Here is a 26873-nt window from a genome sequence, read left to right on the forward strand (position 1 = left end):
ACCTGGGGCACTTAACAGGAAAGCTGCAAAAAAACATGACGCAATTCACTCCCATTCACTTCTATTGCTTTCTTCAGGAGGAAAACGCCTGAAGAAAGGTCATGTCGCTTCTTTTTTCTGCTAGCGGCGAAAAACTCCTAGCAGGAAAAAGAAAGCTAGCGGTCTCCATAGACCACCATTCTATGGAGGCGGATTTTGAGGCGAAATCTGCTGTTAAAATCCGCCTCCTTGTCCTCGTGTGAACTAGCCCTAAAATGGGATTGAGCTGTGACCAGTGAGCATGACGCCACATGGCCTGTGAAGTGGCGGTGTCATTGCTGCTTCCAATAGCTGATCTGCATGTGTCCTGAGTTGGACCCCCATACTTCCTAGCTTTCATAGGACAAAGTATGGTGAATGTATGTATAGCAAGTCCACACACTTCCACTTTGGCTCCACTTAATTCCTTCTATATCCCTTGGTGCCCCCACACAGTATAACTCCCTATATAGTGGTTCTGACACTACTTCATACCCCCTTAGGACCCCCACACAGTGTGATGTCCATTTTACATCCCTCTGGTATAATGTTCCTTTTCTGGTGCCACCACACTATAATGCATCAAACTTCTTTGTCCTCTCTACTACCGGCAGCTTTAGGGAACAGAAGGCACACTGTAGTGACATCCCTTCATTTTGCCTACTTCTCCCAAGACAGAGGGACATGGGAATACTGGAATAGTTTAATGTTGACCTTTTTTTTTTTTTTATTGACTTTGGTATAATTTATGGCATTTTCATTGTTTCATAAAATTGTGTATTGCAAACAAAATGGATAACTCCCACACCCTTACTATTGGAGAAACACTGTTGCTTGGTCTGCTTCATAGGCACTTGAATCTCCTCAACTGGCCCCACTAAACTCTCTTCACTTTGGGCAGAATTTCTAAAATGTTCTAGGGTAAAAGGTAACATTGTAGCACACACCTTATTAGTTCAATAATTAGTGATATTGTAGAAAAAGTAGCAATAAGATACAGAGTTTCAGTTGGGAGCAGGGCTTATGCATAGATATCCATTTCTTCTGCAAGTCTAGTCAAAGATACTGTTTTTTTTTGTTTTTGGTTTTTTTTTCCACCGTCTATTATCCATTTACTTGTTTTTTAAAGTGGACCTTTCATGTCCTCTAAGAACGGTCATAATTCTATATCTTAATAAAGTTGTTGGTATGTCGAAGTCAACACACTTTCAGTTTTGTTGGTATCTTCCCTGTGCAAGAGAGATCTGGACCAAAAGTAATCTCCTGAGCATGTTGGGATGGCTGGCCTTACAGCTCGGAGTCCTCACTGGGTGGTGGATAATCTCCCCTTGTCATTACACTTCTGTAGTTTTGTACTATGAAGATGACATCCTCGTGGTGATACTGGGCTGTAAGACTGACCCTCTGACAGAACCTTAATATCTGTAGCCAAAACTAATGGTACAACCAAGAACAACATCTGCAAGGAATTTGTATGTTCTTCCCGTTTCTGCGTGAATTTCCTCCCATACTCCTGAGACCTACTGATAGGGAATTTGAATTGTCTGAACACTGTCCAAAATAGGGCTAACAATCGGTAAAGCGATGCCAAAAAAACCCAAAAAAACATCTTTATACACACTATATAAGTTGGCACAATAAATAAAATAATGTATAGCACTACCTGTCTTAGAAGACATGAAAGTTCTTCTTTTACACAAAGACAGAATTGCTAATGTTAAAGAGCTGGAAAGGGGATGGCTATAGTTCTGTGAAACCTCAGTATCCTACATGACCACTTTAAAGGGGCTTGGGGAAAAGTCGTTTTTAACTAAGTACATCCTTTTATAGGCTTTAGAAAGGCTATCCCACGCCTACCTTCTGTATGTAAAATGCCTCAGTAGTTTTTGAATGAGCCCACTTTTATTCATATGCTAATTAGCCTCTTGGTGTACCCCTGAAGTCTGATCCTGCACCCTCTGCTATTCTTTCCTATGCATGTGTACAGCACAAGTTGCTGCTGACTTCCTGTTTGCACACACAGATAGAAGATAATGGGAGAGAGGAGGCTGCTGGGAACTTCCTGTGCTGGCTGGCAGCTAATTAGCATATGAATAAAAATGGGCTCATTCAAAAACTACTGAGGTGATTTGCATACAAAAGGTATGTATGGATTAGTCTTTCTAAAGGCTATGCAAGTATGTGATTAGTTAAAAATGACTTTTTCCAATTATAGAGCCCCTTTAATCTCAGGCTGTTGGAGACTCCTTCAAGAAACTGTAGAAAATTGATGGAGTAAAGTTCTGCATGGAGGACTATTTCTCTGCTGCTTTCAGTTATGAAACATTGGACCCTTTTTTGTCAATGGGGTCTGTGTAACCGCTGTTTTAGCGGACAGGAATGATTGAGACCGCTGTGCTAGTGTGACCCTAGCATCAGACCGAAAATCTGACACCGAGCACATCAAATCAGTTTCGAAATGAATTTCTCATATTGTTAGTGTCCGTTCTCTCGTCACTTCTATTGTCCTCACTGTATCCATTAATCTGATATAATGGACCGTGTCACCCCTTTTATTTCTCTATTATATATGGCACTGTTCTACTGACGCATTTTCTTGTTTCGTCTTTATTCTCTTTATCTGGCTTTAATTGCTCTTATAATTTCTGTAATAAACATACATTGTACATTTAAAGATTCAAAGCTTTCTATTGTACAAATGAAAATAGCAGCGCCCTGTAGGAACAGAAGAGCTTGAATGCTGTCAGTCCCATCCTGCTGACAGGACGTGACACTAATGCCCTCGCTGGAGGGAGGCCGAGCTTATTACAGCTTTTCACTTCAGATGCGGACGTGAGATCCCCTGTGTCAGTGTCTTTTTGGTTTGTCACTTGATGGGGCTATACGGCATCAAACTAGTGCTTGTAAGGCTAATACTGCTGAGGCTTTGGATTGTAATAAGCAGAATGTTCAAGCTGGAGTCGATGTGCGATAGTATATTTTTAGTGTATTTCAGCAGTACCTTTTGCCATGGTGGTTCTTTAAGGTCATCTGCATGGAAATTTCACTTGTTTCTAAGGACAATATAGTCAATGCTTTTTTTTTCTCTCTCATTGTTTCTGAGATTTGCAGATTATGTATGTGTTCCCTTCTAATACACCACCAGGGCAGTGCCGCCCTTTCAGTTTCTCTGTAGCGGAAACCATAGGTTTCAATTCACATGTGTCCCTCTGCTGTGACGGGATTATAGGCATTACTCCCAGACAATCTGTCAGCCTCCATGATCCCAGCCCCAAACCCAGTCTATGATTTGTAATGTCCAGCGTCAGAGTCTCATCGAATGGATTGGCAGGTTCATTCATAAGGCTAGATATACCTCTCACACTATAAATCTCTGCAGGGTATTACATGGAAATGTAGACACAGCTGCTGCCTCCAGATAGTGGCAGCTCAGACCTCGGAGTGCTTTGTCCCCCTGGTTTTAATACCAATTGAATTTCTTTCCCTTTTTTGTGTGGTAGCTGAAATTGCCTGTCAGTCTTTTCCCATAGGGCTGTTTTGTAAAGAAGATAAAGGCTTTAGGGTTAGGGGAGTTAAATGTAAGGAATATTGTATCGCACTGCTCTGACACTGTTAAAGACAAGGTCTTGCTAGCCAGAACTTACTCTTTCGGTAATGATGATGTTTAGTTGTATGCATATGGTATTCATTATAAATTCTCACACTTTGACCTCCCAGTAAATCTATATAAAGAAGATCTGCTAGATGAGCAAACCTAGTGAGCAGTCTTGGTCATAGTTAACAAAGAACACAGTGTGACACTCGGACCACCCGCTATGTTAATATTCGTATTCTTGATAGTTTTGTGTTTTGTTTTTTTCTCTTCTTTTAAAGGTCATCACCATCTATATAACATTTATCATCTTTAAAGGAGCACAGAAAATTCCATCCCAACACTTCATCTCCGCTACTACTACTTCCTATTAGTTTATCTGGTTTCTGACAGCAAGCAAAATCTAAATCATTGACCTGAATAAGGATGCCTGTATGGAGCACACATGAACAATGGGATGGAGTGGATACAGAGGCAAAAGAATCTGTATAGTCGCATATAAACAAAACGTCTTCCCCTTTTTCTAATGTAGTAAAAACACAATAGTAAAAAGTTATCAATGTAGGGTTCTGAAACCTGTTGGCGGCTGCCTACCTCTTCTCCATAAATACACAATTAAATGGGTATTCTCAACTCTCCTGTTCACCAACTTGCAGCCTGTATTCTCTGTTCACTTCCTGGTTTTCTCTGTACATTGGTGGGCGGGTTTTCACTTACTGTCTCCCAGACAAAGCCAGCTCTGCTATCTCTCTTCATAGCAGTACATGTTTGCAGTCAGTAATGAGGGATTGAGGGATGGTTGTAAATAAATTAGCACAGTATTACTGGAAGATGCACAATATAAAGCAGATATTGCAGAGCTGGATTTGATAGGTGATGAGAATCCCAAACTTACATGCTACAGGACCAAGAGTCAGCTTGCAATAAACACAGTTTTAGGTCTGTGTTTACATACAGAGGTAACAGACTCCCTGTCTCAGCCCTTATCAGCAAAGTTCAATTAGCAAACTTGACAACTGTAAGAGCTGGAGATAAAGAGCTCAGAAATATAAGCTGCTCCTGAGTCCCGAGCACTCAGCTCCCCCTCCCTCCTGAGAGCAGGGAGCTATGTCACTTGTCCTGGGTGGAGAGATAAGATCATCCCCAGGTCGGTGGTTATGGAAACGCAGTGTAATAAATGAAGTGAGTAATCTCAGACAGCAGCCAAACAAAGCAGTTTTGCTGAAGCAATGTATTTAGGAAAAGTCTTGAATCCACATAAGCTAGCAGTATAGATAGGATCCTTGAGATGGGACAACACCTTTAAATGCAGTAAAAACACAATGTAACAAAGTGGAAGACATTTTGACTCCTGGTGTTTATATTCCAAGAGCTGCACTGCTCACTCACAAGATCTACACCTGTTACTAAAGTTTTTTCAACGAGTGAGCTGTGCACCTCTCTGAAAGCAAACACCAGGGGAGCGGAATAACAGCATAGCTTCTGCCGCTTTTTGCTTCATGCAGGGCAGGATCATAGCGATGTCGCAGGCATCTGTGCCGGCGTCTACACTCCCCGGCACCCGCCTCTCTATTACAGCGGATGCCGGGTCTGTATTCACATATGCATAGCGAAGCGGCGAGATGCCGCTGGCCCTGCGTGCACGCTCATAGACCAGTCTAGCCTTCACAATGCGAATACAGACCCGGCATCCGCTGTAATAGAGAGAGCATCTCGCCGCTGGCTTTGCATATGTAACCCCGCCCACCAATGACGCAACAAAGCCGGAAGAAAGAAGAATTTACAGCAACGAAGACTGGTGAGTATGCGACGTGGGAATACCCCTTTAATATATTAGCCATAGACTACATGGCCTACTAGATGTACTGGTGTGTAGCCCCTTCTAGTGAGAGTTGATGGAATATTAAACAGTGCCCACCTGTTAATTTGTTTTAACCCCCTCCAACCTTCCCCACAGTTCTGGATGAGTCCTGCTCTGGTTAAGCAAAGTGCATTACAATAGGACAAAGATCATGTCTGTATGCCACCTGAATCTTCAGAGATCACTGGATAAAGTGGACCCGTATAAACTTACATCTTCAGTTTAACTAGTGTGCAGGAGAACATGTGCACCTGACATTGTAGTATTTCTCTTGCCCTGTAACTTTAAAAGACCCAGGGGAAGAAGGTGTTGGGGTTGTCTGAACGGGACCACTAAGTATACTGATGATAGTCAGATTAGAGATAAGGACTGGAGTCAGCCAGCTGGATACAATCACACAGAGTCATGAGGAGTCTGGGCAAACAACATATTTTATTGTGCAAAACATTTTCTCCTACCCATCGAAAAGGGCACATATATTTGACTAAACATTTTTAAGGGGATATAGTCACTCCTTAGGGAGAGACCACCATGTAGGCGTGTGGATTCTTATTAAGCCATAGGTGCTCCACTGTGAGGCATCATGGGAAGAATATGCAAATCTGTCTTCCATGATGTAAATAGGAAGACAGTGCCTCAGTCATGCAGCCCACTAGGGGGCGCTCCCTTTAACATCATGCCCGACCTTCCCAGAGGCCTTTGCTGCAATGATGTGGAATTTTACCAAGTACAGTCTCTCAGCCGAGGACAGCTGTTTCGAAGGGAGCGCCCCCTAGTGGGCTGCATAACTGAGGCACTGTCTTCCTATTTACATCATGGAAGACAGATTTGCATATTCTTCCCATAAGCATTTTTAGTTTAGCATATGAAACTGTATTTTTCCATGTGACAGCCAAAGTCATGGTGAATATTGATTTCTGCTAACATTATCTTTATTATTTGGGACACCGTACTGTCATGTTAGCAGTCTTAGACACAAATATTGATTAAATATTGAATATGGGTCACAGTGACTTGACTTGTGAGCGTAAATATTGATATAGTGTATGTATATTGTTTATATAGTATATATTTCCTTATCAGGTGTACAATGGACTTCTGTTCATGATGTTGTCCCACATTATCAATCCGAAAGCATACTTGCCATTTAACCTCTTATATGCTGGGGTCAATGCTGACAGGGGCAACTAAATTGTTTTACAGTATAAAAGCAAAAAATAGATAAAAAGTAATTAATAAAATTTGATCAAAAAGTCTTATGTAGCCATATATTGAAATAACATAGAAAGTCATTTTATTTTTCTTACTTATATAGCACCAACATTCTGCAGCGCTTTACTAAAATTTCAACACTGCCTCAAGTTGGGCTCACAATTCAAGTTCCCCATCAGCATGTCTTTGGATATCGGAGTGATAAGGTCAAAGACATGCATATGACTAATTGTCCAATAATCTCGGGTAACTGTCGTTGTCCTAATTGATACGAGCCAAGAGCTTGCGATGAGGTATAGATACCAGACGCAAAGGTTGGTATTAACTCCTCTCTTAGCAGAGGAATGTGTGCGGATGCACTTTTTACTAAAAACACGGGGGTTAAATAGTAACAGAGAAAGGAAGTGATATAACAACAATGTAAGTTTTCATATTCATTCCTGATGGGTATAGTGTATCTCAATCAAACAGAAAAAGTTTAAGTAGTGCCATATATAGCCAGCTACTCTCGCTCCTGCGTGGTCACCTTGGGGAGCTGTCGTCTGGCAGCAAGCCAAGCATTTGTTTTTCTTGCACCCATCCTGGATACAGGCACCATCTTATCCTATAATATTATACCAGTTTCAAGCATAAGCAACTATATCTAGCATTCAGCTTTAAAGCATAACAATGTTTTTCATATATTACATGATTATAACCTTCACAAGAATACCTGGAGGAAACCCAGGCAAGCACTGGGGGAACATTCAAACTGCAAACAGATGTCATACAGATGGGCTACATTTGGATGACCAAGGCTCAAAATGGCTGTTAAAGTAAATTGTTCCTAGTGCAGAATTATATGCTGAGCGCATATATATATATATATATATATATATATATATATATATATATATATAATGGTGCGCATTCCCAAACTGACTTTTTTTTTTTTTTTTTATTATTATTTTTTTTTAACTTTTGTTTGATGACAAGACTTATAGTCAGGAGTTGATACCAAGAGTAGAAGCATGGGAACAAGGCAACAGGTCCAAGTTCTAAAGCTAAGATCAGTGTCAGGATCAAGACTCATGAGCAAAGTCAAAATCTGAGAACAATAGGACTGTACTTTTTAATCTCCAGGCAACAAACTCTTGTCAGCGTCACCTTTTAAATAGGCTGCCAGGCCTGGCCACATCGGTGGTTGCACATACATGGTGTATAGGATCAAGGACTCGCAACGTTGCTGAAGCAGAAGCTGCAGAAATAAGCTGTCCATTCTAGTGGTTGGATCCCAAAATGTGTATGGGATGCTTAAAAGTATTAGACCAAAACTGTAAATTTTTATTTTTCTCTTGACAAAAAAGGAAAGCCATATAGTTGACCTTATATCAGTGTGTGAGAAATGTAAAGTTGTTTTCATTTTCTTGTGAGTGCCCTGAAACGGTGTAGAGTCCTCAGTGGACAGTTTGTGATATTGTATGCATTGTGCTCCTGGTCAAGGAATAATTGCAGAATCTTTCTTAACTCCCTTATTCACTGCTAAAAGAAGCATTCTTCCTATATGATGAGCTGTCAGTGTTTGTGCTTTCCAAATAGAGTACCTGCACCTTCACCCTCCTCGTACGTGAACTTTTCTTGCTCCACATGACTGAGCTTTCTTTGTGTTACAGTAGGATATAACTATTACAAAAGTGTTGAAGTAAATTTGTAAGTTTAATATTGGAAACTTTTATAGTGGAAACTTTTTAATGATCTTGTATTTAAGAAAGGCTAATGCTCAATCTGTTTGTAGCGTGTACAATAGGCAGGTATATTTTTTTCCTTTTTCTAGAATAGGGGTGGGCAATTAATTTTCCCATGGGGCCACATGAGAAATTGAAACGGTTCTAGAGGGCTATGCGTGCTGTGACAAATTTAGCTCCAACCACTCTTATGCTAACTCTGCCCATCCTAAATCACTTTTCCATGTTCCCCCTCAAAGTATAATCCTCCTACAGTCACCCTAACATTATAATGTTCCCCTCCAAATGTCCCACAGTATTAATTCCCTCTCCTGTTGCACCAGTTTAAACTGGCAGAAACTAGAGGGGGACATTAAACTGGGGCAGCTGGAGGGGGACATTAAACAGTGGGTATAGTTGGAGGGGGACATTAAACTGGGGGCAAATAGAGGCAGACATGTCTCGCTTCAGCTACCCCCTACGGTATATACTCCTCCAGCTGTCCCAGTTTAATGTCCCCCTTCCATCTGCCTTCAGTTTAACTGTCCCCCACATCTGCTCCCAGTTCCCTCCTCTTATTCACATATACTATCTCTTCTCTCCTTATCTTTCACCAGTCTCCATTTACCAGCAGCTTGCTCTTTCTGTGTAACAGCAACCACACTGTCCTGTGTGGCTCCGCCCACTAACGAGTCTTAGCTTATCCTAGTGAGCTAAAGGACCTGTGATGATGTCATCACAGGTCCTTTAGCGGACTTCACATTCAGCATCTACTTTTATCCCACAAGCTATGCGGGCCGGACAGAACCAGTCAGAGGTCCGGATGTGGCCCGCGGGCTGTACATTGCCCAGGTCTGTTCTAGAATGTAGATGGTTATAAAATAAAAGGAAGCACAAACTTTCACTAGGACAGAGCTGCAATATCCTGCTCTACTGCAGCTAATACGTGGGTTGCATAATTTGTAATTGATGGCCGATCCTGAGTGAATATTGTGTCCCTGCTACCATTCTCCTCAATAATCGGAATAACATGTTTTATGGAAATGCTTTCTACGCAGTTTTTTTAGGTTATTATACTTTAAAGGGGTTTTCTAGATTAAAAATATTGATGAACTATACTACAGATGGCGCACCAATATGAGGTCTGTAGAGGTCAGTCACTCAGCTCCTCCATTGATCAGCAGTTGATAGCAGCTGTTAAACAGAGAATCAAGCAGAAAGCAGACAGCTCTGTTCTTTGTGTAGAGATGGAACTAAGTCATTGCAACTTGGCTCCCATTCAGATGTATGGGAGCTGATCTGCTGTACCTTGTTCGGCCACTACAGTGAGAACAGAGCTGTCAGCCTGCTCTACTCCATCAGCTGCTAAGCAATAAAGGTTGTGGGTGTCGGACCACTATTAATCTGGTATTGATTTCCTATCCTTAGGCTAGATCAGCAATATTTCTAACCCAGTAAACCCCCTTAAGTCTAAGACCGATATCTCTTGCCACAGGGATAAGCCTGTTTAAATAACTTGTTGGGCTCAATGAGTTTAGGTGGCAGCTTAGGTTATCCACGGTGACCACCTTGGATCTTCACTGTTGTGTGTATTGACAGACATGTGCCAATGGTTAGAGACCAGTTTTTGTGGGAATATAATATACGTGGTTCCTGAGAATATTCATCTTATTTTGTAGATGAAAAACATGAAGTTAGCAGCCTGTGTGAAAAAGTGTCGCTTTACAAAGGAGACATCACCCAGCTTGAAGTTGACGCCATTGTAAACGCTGGTAAGTCAGATCCAATAGATTTACTTTTTATTACTATTCTATTCTATGCCTTTTACTTTGGCCGCAGATAGAATGGATCTTTTCAGCGTGTCTATTACAGTGGTTACGTTTGTTAGCACTGCCTATTATCCCAGCTTTAGACTTGTACCAAAAAAAAGTTTCAAGTCTTAAGTCTGCATTTAAAATATTTTCTCTTATTATGTCACTTATTTGCTTTTTCTCTAATGGCTTTATTTTTAGTCTGAAATGTTTCTTTTTTTTGGTTGGCCTCAAACCGCTTTATAGTATTGTCATTTTACTTGTAATTGTGTACTTCATCCCTTTTAGTTTAATGATGCATGGTTTTGCTCTGTAAGACATTTCCAAATATGAATTTATTTATTTTTTGCTAAAGTGGCTATATTTTGCAGACTTGAGAAATCCATGTCCTGGATGGATCCATAATGTATTGCTATGAAGTGAAGCTTTCCTTGTATGTTTATAAATGTCTTTACAGTGGTTTTCTTTTCTTAAATTAAGTAAATGATCTACAAGTGTGCCACGTTTCTATCTTAACTATGCCTTCCAGATTTCGTAGAGTACTCCTCTAAATGTAAATGAATTTCTCATACAAAATTCGGTCACTATTGGAAGATGAGTGACTGCTTTTCCACCCCTTCATATTCAATGGTCTAGATATGAAACTGAATCCTTGCATAGCCTCTCTATCACTAAGGGAGTGTTCACACTACCGTCGGTGTCCGAGAGCTAGTGTCCGCTGCTAATGTCCGTTCAAAATCTTGCGCGGACATTAGCAGCGGACACTAGCTGTGTCTGTGACATTTTGCATTGATTTAAATGGAGATGGGGTGCGTTCTTTTACTGTCCGTGGGTATCCTTAACTGTCCGTTCCCAAAGATGTCCGACTTTTCAAGCGGACAGCAAAAATCTACACGTCGGGTTTTCCTGTCCGCTTGAAGAGTCGGACATCTTTGGGAATGAACAGTCAAGGACAGACATGGACTGTAAAAGAACGCACCCCATCTCCATTTAAATCAATGCAAAATGTCACAGACACAGCTAGTGTCCGCTGCTAATGTCCGCGCAAGATTTTGAACGGACATTAGCAGCGGACACTACCTGTCAGACACCGATGGTAGTGTGAACGCTCCCTTAGTGTCTGTTATGATAGGTATCCGTTTTTTTTCTTTTAAATGGACACCTTCATAATGGAATCCAATGGTAGTGTGAACCCTACTTATCTCTCACAAAAACAAATATGTTACCAATGGTTTCCACATAAGGTCCTTACTCCATATCACATCATATGACCTGTATTAGCCAGTAGAAGCTTATGTGTCCTTCATTGATAGCCTCACTGACATACACACAGCAGGACTCCACATTGATGTCAGTAATAAATACCTTACACAGAACTGGGGAACATGAGACAAAGAATCTGTAGTTCATTTAAATATCAGCCATGTGCACAATCTGCCGACTATTTTCAACGGTGAGTGACGAGATTTCATGAAGTTCCTTGAGACAAACTTTTCATATATTGAAATGTGTTGGACACTTTAGACATAGGGGCTAATATATGTATTATAAAACTTACAAAGAAATGTGGAAAATAATAAACTAAATACGACTTCTAATTTGGCACACTCTTCTGAAGAATGTATTTTTAAGGAATCCCAATACTAGGCATCCAGTGCTGCTCTAAGTCAGCTGATATATAATTTTTTTTCTGAGAGATTAAACTCAATTTGGCTGGACCAAAAAGACCTCTAGTAAGTGAGAATCTGATGCAAATAACAAAAGCCTTTTCTCTGTCAGTTGCTGAATCTATGTAGCGGTTCTATAACGTGTCACAATAAATATTGTCAGAAATTAGCAAAAAAAAAAGGAAAACCTTTTACATTCAGTATTTTCCTCACTGCCCACTTCCTCAGATCTTTTGGGTCTTGCCTATTGATGGCAGGGGAACAGGAAAAGATTGTCTAGCTTTTATACACCTGCCTCCCAACATCATAAGTTTTATAACTATATCCCATGTACCAAACACTGTGTTCTGTTCATATTGAAGAAGTTGGGATATTTGACCGGATGCGAATAGGATATTAAGCTTTAAGTTCAGCACCCTATATGGCAGTTCTTCGTGTATAATGCCACAGCTCTTTAGAGTACCATGCTGCAATCTCTTTGAACACGTGATCTGTGTGTGTGGGGGGGTCCTGAATGTTGAAGTCCTATCAATTTGATAGGCGCTTCTCTCGTTTCTATAGGATATCATGTGCGTCTGGCTGAACTATTGTACTAGTGACTTCCCGTGAACAAGAGTGCCGCTGGTTCTGGGAGCAAAATCTTTCTGATGTTTTTCTGTTTCCAACTTGTCAATGTAGAAAGTTTGACCCCATTTGCTTTCGCAGTTAAATAAGCGTAATACTCACTCAATGCCAAGAGACTTGCGGCATCACAATGGATCATTCCTGCCTGACGCTCTTGTTTCTTCCTTTTAATGAAAGAAGCCACTTACTATAGAGACAGAGAAAGGTCAATAGAGGAAATAAAAACATTGTTGTGCTCTTATATTCAGGTTCCACAACAGTAATATATCATTTGCGAGTATGTGATTGCGTCTACATTTGCAGTACTGAATAATTTTTCTGGCATGTCTTGGTCCTCATAATACCCCTTTTTAATCTAAATGAAAATGGTTCAATCACAATCTCTATTTACTTCTCCACTTAATGTTTCCTGGTCTTTCTTGTTATGATCATAATGTAGTTTGCTTACAATATTTCAATCTGGAATAAAGGACCATTTAGTGAAAATAAGACTTCACTTTCAATAGCGTTTATATAAACTTAATTATTTGATAAACTATAACAAGACGACAATAATCATGGTGCTCAAAGGTTAAAAAAACAAAAATGGCCTTACCCGAACCTTTTGAGAGACCATGAGGACCTGGTAGGACTTGACGGTGAGGGCTGATTTCTTTCTCTGTCTATATGTCCCCAATTGACTCCTGTTCTGAAAAGGACAGTCCCCAAAAAAACTCTTCCTAATATTTCCCTATCAAGTCAAATCCTTCTCCCAACGCGCTTCATGTCCCAACTAAGTGAAGGTGCAATCATCAGGGGATTGGTAATGTCTGCCTGGTGGGGGTTAAATTCCAGTCACGTATTCCATATAACTGACGTAATGAAGGAAAAGCTCAACCTTGAGTGCAGGGGAGGTCTTTGAGAACGGTTGAAGTTTGCGTCATGATTGTCCTCTTGTTTATTAATTTACTATACATTCTATTTAAAGTTAAGTTTTATTTTAACTGGAGTTTTGGATCATGGTTATATATAAAAGTTATTTGGTTTTTTTTTGTTTGTTTGATCCGGCATATTATTCCTGCTTTAATGTCTTCATCTTTGTTTAAAAATAAATAAATAAATAAAATAATAATAATAATAATAATAATAATAATAATAATAATAATATCCATTTTAGACTGTGCATTTAGAAGGATTATATTTTGGTTGGCATTGTTTTTCCAAATCTAACTTGAAGTTGCTTCTTGTATCACATCAAGCGCCCGTGGGAAGGCTTGCCGCTGTGCCCCTTTATCACCGTTGTGGTCAGTGTGCTCACTGTAATAGGTGAAAGGAGGACTTCCTATCCCAAGACTGTAGTATTTGATGACATGAACATGGAGCATGATAAGGGCAAGTTAATATGGCAGAAAATGAAGAGGAATTTGAGGCAGATGGCCACCTTATTTAATTTTCATTCCCCCTGGCGCTCTGCCACGAATTTCCCTCAGATTAGGGCCAAATGAATTGATTCTCAAGATCAAGCAGGATTATCTATCTATCTATCTATCTATCTATCTATCTATCTATCTATCTATTTTTTTTTTTGTGTGTCCTACTCCAATCTCTGTCTCCCATTGCATTATAGTGGTAGACAGACTCGGGATGGAATTTGCTACTGATTTGGGGGCAAAATCGTCAGTAGAATCCGCTGTGTGAATGGGCCCTAAAAGCTATATAAAGGCCATTTGATTAGATAAAGTAAGACATAAGTAAGTTAGATAAAGTAAAACCATTTCCAGTGCTCTCTACCAGTTTACTTATTTTAGCGTTAAAGCTTTCTCTAAAAATGTTGGTCCCATAACTGATACAAAAGATAATTCGCTCCCAAGTGACATTGAGATGTAACAACTAATAAATATGTATTTCTCATCTCTGTCTGTGTTCACAAATAGGCAAATTGCTGGCATATGTTAACTAAAACCTCTATTGAATCCAAAAGAAGCTTTGCACGTAACTCCAAGCTGAAACTTCTCTATAAGGCGGGTTTCACTGTACATAGTCTCTGACATGAGACTCAGTCCATGTGTGAGCTGGATTTACCGACCTATCCACTATGCCTGGGGACTGACCCCTAGCATTCTAGGAAAGAATATGCAAATCTGTCTTACATGATGTTAATATAGGGAGACTGTGCCTCAGTCATGCAGCAAAGGCCTCTGGGAAGGTCGGGCATGATGTTAAAGGGAGCGCCCTCTAGTGGGCTGCATGACTGAGGCACTGTCTCCCTATATTAACATCATGGGAGACAGATTTGCATATTCTTCCCATGATCCCTCACAGTGGGGCGCAAATGGCTTAATAAGTCTCCACACACCTGTATGGTGGTCTCTCCCTAAGGAGTGACAATATCCCCTTAACCTGCCCCAGCATTCTAGTTATCTATGTTCCTAACAGACCCTATCTCTCCTCTATATACTGACTTGTACTGTGATCACTATGGGACAATTTATCCTCGGTCTTATGGATTCTTGAGATGTTACCACTTTGGGCTGGGGCCCCGCGTGGCATAAATGTGAAAAAACAGCAATGTTTTACAATCTTAGTAAAGTGGGGATAGGATTCTAGTTAATCCCATCCCCACTTTGCAGCAAAATATGCGTTGCAAACACACGGCAATTTGGAAATCACATGTCAATTATATCTACAGAAATACTAGCGGTTTCCCTATAGATCTAATCGAAGCAGAAAGTCCAACGAGGAAACCTGCGGGACGGTTTCATGATGTGTTGCAGCCGCAGCTTTGCCCTTTTTGCTGCAGGACGCCATGTGGAGCCTTCGCTTGTACAGAAAGAACTGAGAAGACCGCGTGGCTAACAGAAGTTTTAATATAACTGGAGTGCTAATAATTTTTGACTCCTCCTTGGTCAGGTGAATCTACCGCCAAGTAGGATCAGGTTGTGTTTAAACTATATTGTTTGTTGCAAGGGCATGGCTTCAGTAGTAGGAAGTACAACTTTATACCTTCTTATCATAGATTGTATCATGTGTGCCAGTATTTACCTTAAGAGATGTATCACCCGCAACCCTTTACAATTGGGGTGATGCAGTCTCTGAACTGCTGTACATAGTATATATAATATATACTTACTGCTCACAAGCTATTTATTTTTGACATATTAAACCTTTTGTTACTCAGCTCCCCCCCCCCCCATTGAATCTCCATACTACATTGTCTCATTCTCATCCATTTTCTTCAATTTCCTTATATTCACTGCACCCAACAATGCCTTCTATTGAAATCTGTTGGACTCTTAAACCTTACACCAGTTACAATACAATACAATACACAAGACAAGACGCATGTTATTAAATAAAGAGACAAGTCTCTTAGCGCTAAGAACATGGCGGAAAAATGTTAAGCCATCCAGCTGACAGCTGTTTGAACCGTAACCCTCGCAGGGCTCCGCAATACAATAAACGTCCTATACAAATGCAATTTGGATACTTCTTTGCTACTTCTCCAAAGTTCTAGAGTATCCTCCAGATGTCTCAGAAAAGTGCATTTGTCCCATTTGGTCGTGCGAGCGATTAAGCTGCAATAATCATTGTCGCCATGTTATTGTCAGATAGCGTCTACACCTGCTCTATTACCATAATGCGAAAAGGAGCAAAGTCAATCAGTCTGTTTGTCACTAGATTTGTCATGGCGTACAGCACGGCAGCAATCTCTCGTACGTACTTCTTTAATATGCAGGAATTCTGTCAACACTTGAGCTGAGTATGCTCTTAGTCTATCAAGGAAGACCGAGGAATAAGCATCTGTTTAATAGAAGTTTTGTTCAAGAGTACATTGTACATCGGATGGAAGGTACTGATGTCTCCTGATTGGGTACAAGTGGCTAGTGAATCCGACATGAAAATAACACTCTGGAAAGAATGAGTTTCCATTGTAATAATAATTTAATGTGTTTTTTTTTTCTTATGCCCATTAAGGAATAATTGTTTGCTGATTCTCAGACTGCAGATCTGAGCTGTTGCTTCTCAAAAGACCCTGAAGCCGCCAGGTGACAACACCAGATAGCTGCGTTTCTTTTAAGGCCCTATTACACAGGCCGATATTCAGGGCTGCATTGGCAACAAGCGCTCCGAGCAACGCCGATTAGTTAACCAGCGATCAAACCGATTTAGACTTTTCTGAAGGCTAAAAGCTTCAGATTATTGTCTGGACAATACAGATAATAATCCATGCAGCCAAATGGGGGAGAAACTGACAGCTGAGATTGTTTCCCCCCCCTTCCCCTTTAATTCAGTGTGCATCGCCGATCAGTATGAAATCTGACTGTCTAATACAGACTCTACTCGCTATACTAGAAATACACTGCTGTAATTCTTATGGACACTTTGTCCCATACACAGTTCACACTATGGAAACTCGCGTTAAAGGGAATTTGTCACCCAGAATCCTTAAAGGGAGTCTATCACCTCTTCCAGCCACTGTAAACCACTGTTATAGTGTTGTGCAGGCTCTTAATAAAAGTCGAACCGTTCCACAGGGCGTGGTTACTAATGATGTGACAGTGTTCGGGGATTGAAGATACAGTCCTATGAAAAAGTTTGGGCACCCCTATTAATCTTAATCATTTTTAGTTCTAAATATTTTGGTGTTTATAACAGCCATTTCAGTTTGATATATCTAATAACTGATGGACACAGTAATATTTCAGGATTGAAATGAGGTTTATTGTACTAACAGAAAATGCGCAATATGCATTAAACCAAAATTTGACTGGTGCAAAAGTATGGGCACCTCAACAGTAAAGTGACATTAATATTTAGTAGATCCTCCTTTTGCAAAGATAACAGCCTCTAGTCGCTTCCTGTAGCTTTTAATCAGTTCCTGGATCCTGGATAAAGGTATTTTGGACAAACAATTCAAGTTCAGTTAAGTTAGATGGTCGCCGAGCATGGACAGCCCGCTTCAAATCATCCCACAGATGTTCAATGATATTCAGGTCTGGGGACTGGGATGGCCATTCCAGAACATTGTAATTGTTCCTCTGCATGAATGCCTGAGTTGATTTGGAGCGGTGTTTTGGATCATTGTCTTGCTGAAATATCCATCCCCGGCGTAACTTCAACTTCGTCACTGATTCTTGAACATTATTCTCAAGAATCTGCTGATACTGAGTGGAATCCATGCGACTCTCAACTTTAACAAGATTCCCGATGCCGGCATTGGCCACACAGCCCCAAAGCATGATGGAACCTCCACCAAATTTTACAGTGGGTAGCATGTGTTTTTCTTGGAATGCTGTTTCTTTTTGGACGCCATGCATAACGCCTTTTTTTTTATAACCAAACAACTCAATTTTTGTTTCCAAAATGAAGCTGCCTTGTCCAAATGTGCTTTTTCATACCTCAGGCAACTCTATTTGTGGCGTACGTGCAGAAACGGCTTCTTTCTCATCCCTCTCCCATACAGCTTCTATTTGTGCAAAGTGCGCTGTATAGTTGACCGATGCACAGTGACACCATCTGCAGCAAGATGATGCTGCAGCTCTTTGGAGGTGGTCTGTGGATTGTCCTTGACTGTTCTTACCATTCTTCTTCTCTGCCTTTCTGATATTTTTCTTGGCCTGCCACTTCTGGGCTTAACAAGAACTGTCCCTGTGGTCTTCCATTTCCTTACTATGTTCCTCACAGTGGAAACTGACAGGTTAAATCTCTGAGACAACTTTTTGTATCCTTCCCCTGAACAACTATGTTGAACAATCTGTGTTTTCAGATCATTTGAGAGTTGTTTTGAGTAGCCCATGATGCCACTCTTCAGAGGAGATTCAAATAGGAGATCAACTTGCAATTGGCCACCTTAAATACCTTTTCTTATGATTGGATACATCTGGCTATGAAGTTCAAAGCTCACTGAGGTTACAAAACCAATTTTGTGCTTCAGTAAGTCAGTAAAAAGTAGTTAGGGGAATTCAAATCAATAAAATGATAAGGGTGCCCATACTTTTGCACCGGTCAAATTTTGGTTTAATGCATATTGCACATTTTCTGTTAGTACAATAAACCTCATTTCAATCCTGAAATATTACTGTGTCCATCAGTTATTAGAGATATCAAACTGAAATGGCTGTTGCAAACACCAAAATATTTAGAACAAAAAATGATTAAGATTAATAGGGGTGCCCAAACTTTTTCATAGGACTGTATGTATATGTGTATATAGATAGATCGATAGATATAATTTATACTACACGTGATAACCAAACCTGCATGTCTCAGTATATGTAGTATAGTTTTATAATGCGCCTACACAACGGCCTGAAAAATCTGGTCCATGGTCTAGGTTTCCAGGCCCAAACCTAGCTTGAAGAGTTATCAATGTTACTTAGGGGTCCCTGCCTGTCCATTCCCCGTTTCCTATGCTGTATATAGTGCAGACAGTAGAACTGTAAGGAGGCAGACACTCCAAGTATAATCTATCAGAATGCAAGAAGTCTGGGTCTCCTGACTGAATTTGGGCCAGGAATCCGACTATTAGAGGGACTATATTCTCCTATAGGCTTGGGGCTTAAGTGAACTCTTGCCAACAACCTGTTTGATTTTCTACCTGTTCATATCAATCCTTCACTTTCTGCTGATTCACTCCATTTCATGCACTTTCCCATCATCATAAGTTTCCACGGCCAAGGAGATCTTTCTGACTCGCTTTGTTAAATTTTAATTTTGCACGGTGTCTCATCTCGCTGTCAGTCTTAAAATTAAACTTCAGGGCAGAGGTATTTATTTTACATATTGTGGATGTGAATGGAATACATTATCTCCGAGATGGTCCTAAATGAATGTGTGAGTATAGACATGTTGACTGGTCTAGCAGCCCCTCCCCATATAAACAGCTTGTTAACGTGCAATCAGTCACCGGCGTTGCCATGAACTTGGCTCTTAATGAACAGGTGGGGAGAGTTTGAATTCTAATCTGAACCGGATCTGACAGCCTATCAGGCAATTTCACTGATCGCTAATCCATTTCATTTGGCAGCTTAATTTATCACACAGTTAGGATTTTCATCTTGTAGCTTTCGAGGTGGAAATTAATTCCGAAGCGTGTCCAATAATACTGGATTGTACAGGCCTGCTTGTCTATAATAAATGCATTTTTAAAGAATCTGATGTAAATGTGTAATGGTATGCAGGGAGAAGGATCTCTCATTTACTTTCCCTTCAAAGTCTAAACTGCTCGAGGGGGCGAGGAGAGGTTTTTGGAGATACTTATGCCACAGATGAAGACTAATAATTAGTAAGAAAAGTTGTCAAGAGTAATATTAAGGAAGACGGGATTTAAAATATAGAGTAAACATCTGTTACAGAACATGATGGTGCACTTCTTTATTTTTTTTATTTTTTTTGGTGTAGTGTTCATCCTTTTAATATTGCATCACATCTTTATATTTATATTTCCTGGGTGTAATCTAAGTGAAGTTTTGGTGATAGACATTCATCACATAATATGGCAGTTTTCTAATAAAGGTCTACATGACCAAAACATCACCATACCTCCCATCTGTCCCGATTTTGGTGTCCTGTCCCGGTCGGCGGAAGGTATGTCCTGATTTCAACTCAGATTTGCGTCCGGAGGAGTTGAATACATTCGCGACTAAAGCAAGGAGCTGTCACAGCTCAGCTCCTTGCTTTGCCACGGTGCTCCGGCTAGTGGATGTGTAAGCACGATGTGATGATATCACATCACGCCTACAACTCTGTTAGTGAGAATGCGGAGAGAGCGGTAGGGGAGCATTGGAAGGGATATATAAGTGTTTTTTTTTTGTGTTAAACATTGAGGTGGAACATATTGAAGGGGGCCCATGAAACTGGGGGCAGATGAAGGGGGGGAGGGAGAACGGAATGAAACTGTACAGAGATGGGGGGACATGAATCTGGGGCAGAGATGGGGAGCATGAATATGGGGGCAGAGATGAGGGGACATAAAACTGTGGGCAGAGATTGGGGGACATGAAACTGGGTGCAGAGATGGAGGGGGGACATGAAACTGGGGACAGAGATGGGAGGACATGAATCTGGGGGCAGAGATGGGGGGACATAAAACTGTGGGCAGAGATTGGGGGATATGAAACTGGGTGCAGAGATGGGGGGACATGAATCTGGGGGAAGAGATGGGAGGACATGAATCTAGTGGCAGAGATGGGGGACATGATTCTGGGGGCAGAGATGGGGGGACATGAAAGTGAGGGTAGAGATGGAGGGGGGACATGAAACTGGGGACAGAGATGGGGGGACATATAATTTACAGGTGAGAGGATTATACTGTGTGGGGGCACATATAAAATGAATGAGAAAGGGGTGGAGTCAACAAAAGTGGGTGGAGCTAAATTTGCCGCAGTGCACTTAGCGTGCCGCACACTTTGTCCTTCTTTCAATTCTTCAAAATTCTTCATTGGGCCTAATCAAGAGCGGAGCCTGTGGCTGGATACCGGTGCAGTGCACCAGCTTTCAGTTGTGGCTATCCGGTTTTTGGACCAGAACCTGAGACCGCCTTCGCCTCAGGTTCCAGTCCAAAAAAGCCCATCTGAACTTACACTTAAGAGGTTTCCTGTCTTAAACATTTCTAGCACAGCCTTTGCATATGCCACTAACATCTTCACAGGTTCCACCTCTGGGAGCCGCTTAATATCTTTGGAACCAGGATTAGGGAATGTTGCCGACAAACTGATTCCCCTATAATGATGCGAGCGAGCTTTTGCTCCTTTTGTTGGTTGATCCCTGTTTACAAGGGATAATGTCTGAGAGTAGAAAGTGATAAGGTCACTTATGGATCCATGTAAATGGGTGTTTAACTTATATGATAAAACTGCAGTCCAGCTCCATCACGAATTTAGCAGATGAAAGTAGACAAAGCTTGATGGGATTTGTGTTTGTTGGCAAATTAATTTAATGTGGAAAAGTATAGTAATAATAATGTTTAGTTGTAAAATTATAGGGTACATGTACAGACAATGAGATATATTACATACTAGTAGATCAATTCACACAATAGGACTGAGGAACCAGCTCTTATGAGCTTACAATAACATTATGCATTTGGACTGAGGCAACCAAAAGTGCAGTTATGTATTAAAGACTGAAACACTGGGTAAAACAGGCGCTGATATATACTTAAACTATGTTTCCATGTTCAGATTTTTGTATGCAGTTTTTGAAGCCAGAACCATATGTGGATCATAAAAACTGAGATCCTATAAAGCACAGGTGCTACTACTCACTGTTCAATTCACACCTGGTTTTGACTTCAAAAACTGCATGCAAAAGCTGATAGTATAATGACTGCACCCTCAAGGATATTTGTGAACCATAAACTTGGGCAACTTTGGGCCAGGCAGCTGCTGCCAAGCCAAATAAAATCATGTGATGCATCTAAAGAGACAAAGATGCTAAGAAGAAGCACAACATCATTTCCTAGTCATGGAATACTAGGAAATAACTGAACTACAATGGAAGCAGAGCAGGGTGACTAAGGAAACTAAAGAAATGGGTGGATTAGAGATGATCAGACCTTTTGGGGGGCGGGGTCTGAAAAGGGGTCATCTTCTGCTTCAGAGGAAAGAAGGTTTCACCATCACAGATGAGGATTCTTTACGGTAAATCTACATATACACAATGATTTAGGCCCGGTTCACATCTGTGTTTGGAAACCAGTATGTATTAAAAAGCAGTTAGCTAAGAAACCGGACAGACCCCATAGACTATAATGGGTCTGTGTGGTTTCTGCTCTGTTTCTGCACAAAACATGCAGAGAGAAGTGCTGCTTGCGGACTCCCCGAACTGAATACCAAACACAGATGTGAACTGGGCCTTACGTGGTAGGGTTTATGGAAAAACTGTACGGGCAGCGCATGGATGATCTTATGTGTACTGTCCGTGGCCTCTGTAGACCTATTCATTTCCACAGTGAGCCAAGGACACAAAACGGACTGGAATAAAAACCTGTCCTGAATTTTTCCCTGGACTCATGGTTCTCTACACTGATCCATGACAATACACAGTCGTAAGGGGCCGTAGAAGAACATGTCTAGCACAGTGACCAAGCACATGATACCTAAGAGCAGCGATACCAGGGAGCGCTCTGCCACAAGGTGTTATGGTTGCTTATTGTAAGAGTTGGAGAGATCTGGATGATTTCATTTTATTAGTTCTTACATATTATGGGCACATCATTTTTGGTAAAAGTGGTGATCCAGGGTTTTATTATTATTTGTCCTATTTTAAGTCATGAAGGAATTTTTCCCCTAATGTAGAGTAAATGGTGCGAATTTCGCCACAAACCTGCTCAATGCCAAAGGATTATAGGTTGGACATAAGACCAAAGTCTTTTTCATTTATTTATTTTTATTATTTCAACCTTCTCAACAATATAATACATAAATGGAACTCATAAGCCATGATGCCTATTATTTAAGAGCAATTTATTGCAATGTTATATAGTGTGTACAAATGTTATATACTGTCCTATAAATATGAGCACGGCTCTCTAAAAAGTGAGAGTGTCCTTGGGAAAGAAGGAGCCCGAATGTTTAAAACCCACAACTGTAAGAAGACTGTAAATGTTTAGTAACAAGAGTTGCTAATAATGTGGTACCTAATAAACCTGGTATTTAAGGATTACATTATACTATGTGTAGGCCTCGGAGGGGGGTCTACATGAGCACGCAGAGTATAATTTCCTGAAAAAATCTCCACTCATTAGAAGTGTTGGAGCAGGAAAGGTAGAGCTTAGATATGGGGATTGACTTGGATAAATAGAGCAGGCTGGGAAAATGCTAGGGCTGGATGGGCTTCCTGCTGAGGATCAGAAAGCCTGTAAGAAGTTAATAATCCTCGCTCCTCCCACCACCGAACTCTGCTCGGCTCCATTAAAGAGGATGGCTGTGCCAGCGTGATCTGCACGTCAAGCATGGATGTCAGATTTCATTGAGGATAGTCCTGAGACAGATTTTTCAAAGCTTTTCAGTTGTATAGTGAAGGTGTTTGTAGCACTCACATGTCGAACCTGCCCTAACTTTATTGGTCCTGAAGAATTGGATCTACGTGTTAGCGCTGCGTTATAGAGATCTTCTATATTTTACTATAATTGGCGTCCTCTTTTCCTGCTATCTAACTTCTCCATCTTTTTCTGTTCTTTCTTTGTGTAATGACCAGTGTTCTCCATACAATCCAATGACCTAATATACCACTACATAGATAACAGATGTGTGTACAGATCTCTAGGCCCAGTATGGTACAGACATAAAGCTATTGCATTCTCTTATGTACATTGCAGTTATGGCTACTTAGCTGATCTATAACATTGTACATGGAATTATGTGGGACTTTATAAAGCTACATATACTTAGTTTTCAGCAAATATAGAGATCAATTGCGATTATCTGTAAGGTTTTCAGACCATGGCTATTTCTATAGTTTGATAGAAACGCATTGGCTGTATTTGTTGCATTTTTGGTCCTCATAACACTTTACCAAAAGTATCCTATTATGTGGCAGGTTTCCACCCATAATCCCAATGTTGGCAAAAAAAATGTGACCTGTTGCTATTTTATATTTTGGGGGGAAAACCTTGAAACCTGTAATGGAGCACTTTTGTGCATAAAATGCCCAGGCAGGCTCCTTTTGAGTCTCTAAACCACCCACAATCCTTATAGACCAAGGGATTCCTGTAGTTATCCAAACCGGCATGTTGTAAATCGGAGTGTAGCTGCAATTAAGAAAAAAAAAACCCCCAAAAAACCTTTAACTAGAGATGAGTTTGGTGCGTTGTATCAGACATCTTTCTGGTGCTCCACTGCTTCACCGTGCATACACCAGAGGTCTGCCGCATGCACAATGGAGGAGAGCTGGGCTTTCTTCGGCGTCACTGAACATCCGTGCAGGTGCCAGAAGTACAGACGCTGGTTAACTATAATGTTTTTTTGCTGACACTGACAGCTTTATAGCACGGCTATTAGAGCCTCTAAACCCCTGGCCTTGAAGGACATGTGACCAGTTTAGTTTCCCAAATCGCCCTGATTCCTTTTAAGACCACATTGCTTAGTATTTCTGCTCTGAATAATGCCTGTGCGCAGAATGCTGGAAATAAGTAAGCTGGATCTTACTGCATTTGGAAGAAGCAACAAATCGCAGATTTACTAATACTCTCTATTTACACAGTAGGCCAGGCAATCAAAAAATGTGCTGAATATATTATAGTAACTCCTGCTCTGTGTGAAATCTGATGCATCTTTAGACATTCTTGTGTAACTTTATACCACCTATAGACTGGTTGGCTTTGTGCCCAAATTTTGATGCATCTTACAGTGAGCCTTTCACATTAAAATGCTATTTGGTGCAGAGGGAACAAGCTATAAACCAGGAGTAGCACAGAAAATTGAGATATAGATTTGTGGGAAATGTTTCAGTATAGCCTGTCATTTATCCAGTGGAATCTCTGACCTTCCTATACCAAGTAGTCAACGAGATGGTGCTATCAGTGATTGACAACATTCCCACTTTGACGATGTATACAGATAGCAGTCAATTACTGATGGCTCCACTTTCTGGATTCCCTTTCAGTGATTGACAGCTATCTCTGTATGCATAGTTATAGTGGGAATGTTCTCAGTCACTGATAGGACCGCCTTGTTGACTACTTGGCATAGAAATGGCAGGGATTCCACTGGATAAATGACAGGTTATACTGAATCTCTTCCCACAAACTTAATTATCAATCTCTTCAGCTCCACTTGCTTTAGAACATGCTGCCTGCAACTTGGTTGGTTGGTTTGTGTGTGTGTGTGTGTGTGTGTGTGTGTGTGGTGTGTGGGTTTTTTTTTTTTTTGTTTGGTTTTTTTGTTCTTAAATTAATGCAACTGTAGTCCTGATTCTTACTTGCTTATAACCGGCATGAGTTACACCAGCCAGTCTACAACTTGCATAGATTTCAGCTCTGGTGCACAGCACCTCCCATGATTCCCAATAGAATTGAGGGTGGAGCCTCTTAATAATTCTGGAATATTGTGCACCATTGCTGGAATATATTAAAGGGATCCTATCCTTGAAACACAATTTTTTTTTTTCTAGGTACCACGTCGGAATATCCTTAAGAAAGTCTTACACTGTAAGCTTTGTAAGCGGCCATTTTCTTGTGGCCCAGGCATGCGCAGTCGGCTCTGCCCGAAGCCCAAGGCCTAGAAAATTGAACACCCAGGATAGAAGAAGACGTGCAGAGAGGTGGGTTCCTGAAGAAGATGGAGGCGTCGCTGGAGAGTTCTCTCGCAGCATTGGGGACGCCCCCAGTGCTGTTTCAGTGCTGGGGCCCGTCCCCAGTGCTGCGAGAGAACTCATTTGCATACCAACAAAAACCGGGATTACAGGCGAACGGCGGCATGGAGAAGACAACAAAAGGTAGGAGAAGAATAGTCTTAAGGCTATTCCCACATGGTACCTAGAAAAAATTGCGTTTGAATGTTAAGATCCCTTTAATAGACTCTTGGTAAACTCCAGTGTTAGAGGGTGAAGCATATTCTGAAATTCTTGTCTCAGGGCACCTAAAGAGCCTATCCCATCCTTGCCTGTATAAAATATAGTATTTTTTGATTTTCTGCTTTGTTTTTGTGTGAAATACAACATACTGTATACCCTTTTTGTTATAAACACTTGAGAAAATATAAATTTTTTCAAACTATGCAAAGAAGTGAAAAATGCCAAAAATTATTTCTGAAACTGAACCTGTCTGGCGAATATCGGATTATGACTCTATGTTGGGCTTTCCTACTGATACCACTTTAAAGCCAACCCCATGTATTAAGAGGCACGACTTCTCTCTCATGTATGTCTAACTTTTTATTTGCCAACTAATTTTCATGTTGGAAAAAAAAAAAAGGCATAAAAGGCTAAATCATCTGAACGATTCTCAATAAATTCGTCAAACAACTCTATCCAGAGGAACGTTACCGTGACAAGGTTTTAATCGCTTGAAAAGTTGCACAAGGAAATTATTCTAATCCTAAGGGAGTTCTATCTCCATATTAGAGTGTGTACCATGTACTATTTACATTGTTATTAATCCTAATCTTCAAATGAATGTCTTGAATGGAAATCCTGGATGTACGCTGTAATTCAGGACAGGATAAAGCATTATATCCCAGTTTCAAAGGCATTTCTGATACCGCTTTTATCTATGCATAACACATTGTGCATGATCCCGGGGTGAATTCTATTACTTTTGTAATAGTGACAAGAAAAGACTGTACATCAGGTTTAATGGAAACGTTATGAATTTTGAATAATAAGTGTCTAAAATTAAATAGCTCATTAACCCCATCAGCGCCCGAGGACTGCTGCAGCAAAGCTAGCTGAAATAGTCAAGGGGGC

General features: G+C 40.7%; 1 protein-coding gene across 1 annotated transcript in view; it reads left to right on the forward strand.

Annotated features, from left to right (window-relative positions):
- MACROD2 (mono-ADP ribosylhydrolase 2) overlaps positions 1 to 26873 on the forward strand; it is a 1460592-nt gene that overhangs the window by 52527 nt on the left and 1381192 nt on the right. Inside the window, exon 3 of the mRNA XM_075267382.1 lies at positions 10066 to 10158. Coding sequence (XP_075123483.1) covers positions 10066 to 10158 — 93 coding nt within the window. The remainder of the gene's footprint in view (positions 1 to 10065; positions 10159 to 26873) is intronic.

The sequence above is a fragment of the Leptodactylus fuscus genome, chromosome 3 (genome assembly GCF_031893055.1).
Source record: "Leptodactylus fuscus isolate aLepFus1 chromosome 3, aLepFus1.hap2, whole genome shotgun sequence".
Classification (NCBI taxonomy): domain Eukaryota; kingdom Metazoa; phylum Chordata; class Amphibia; order Anura; family Leptodactylidae; genus Leptodactylus; species Leptodactylus fuscus.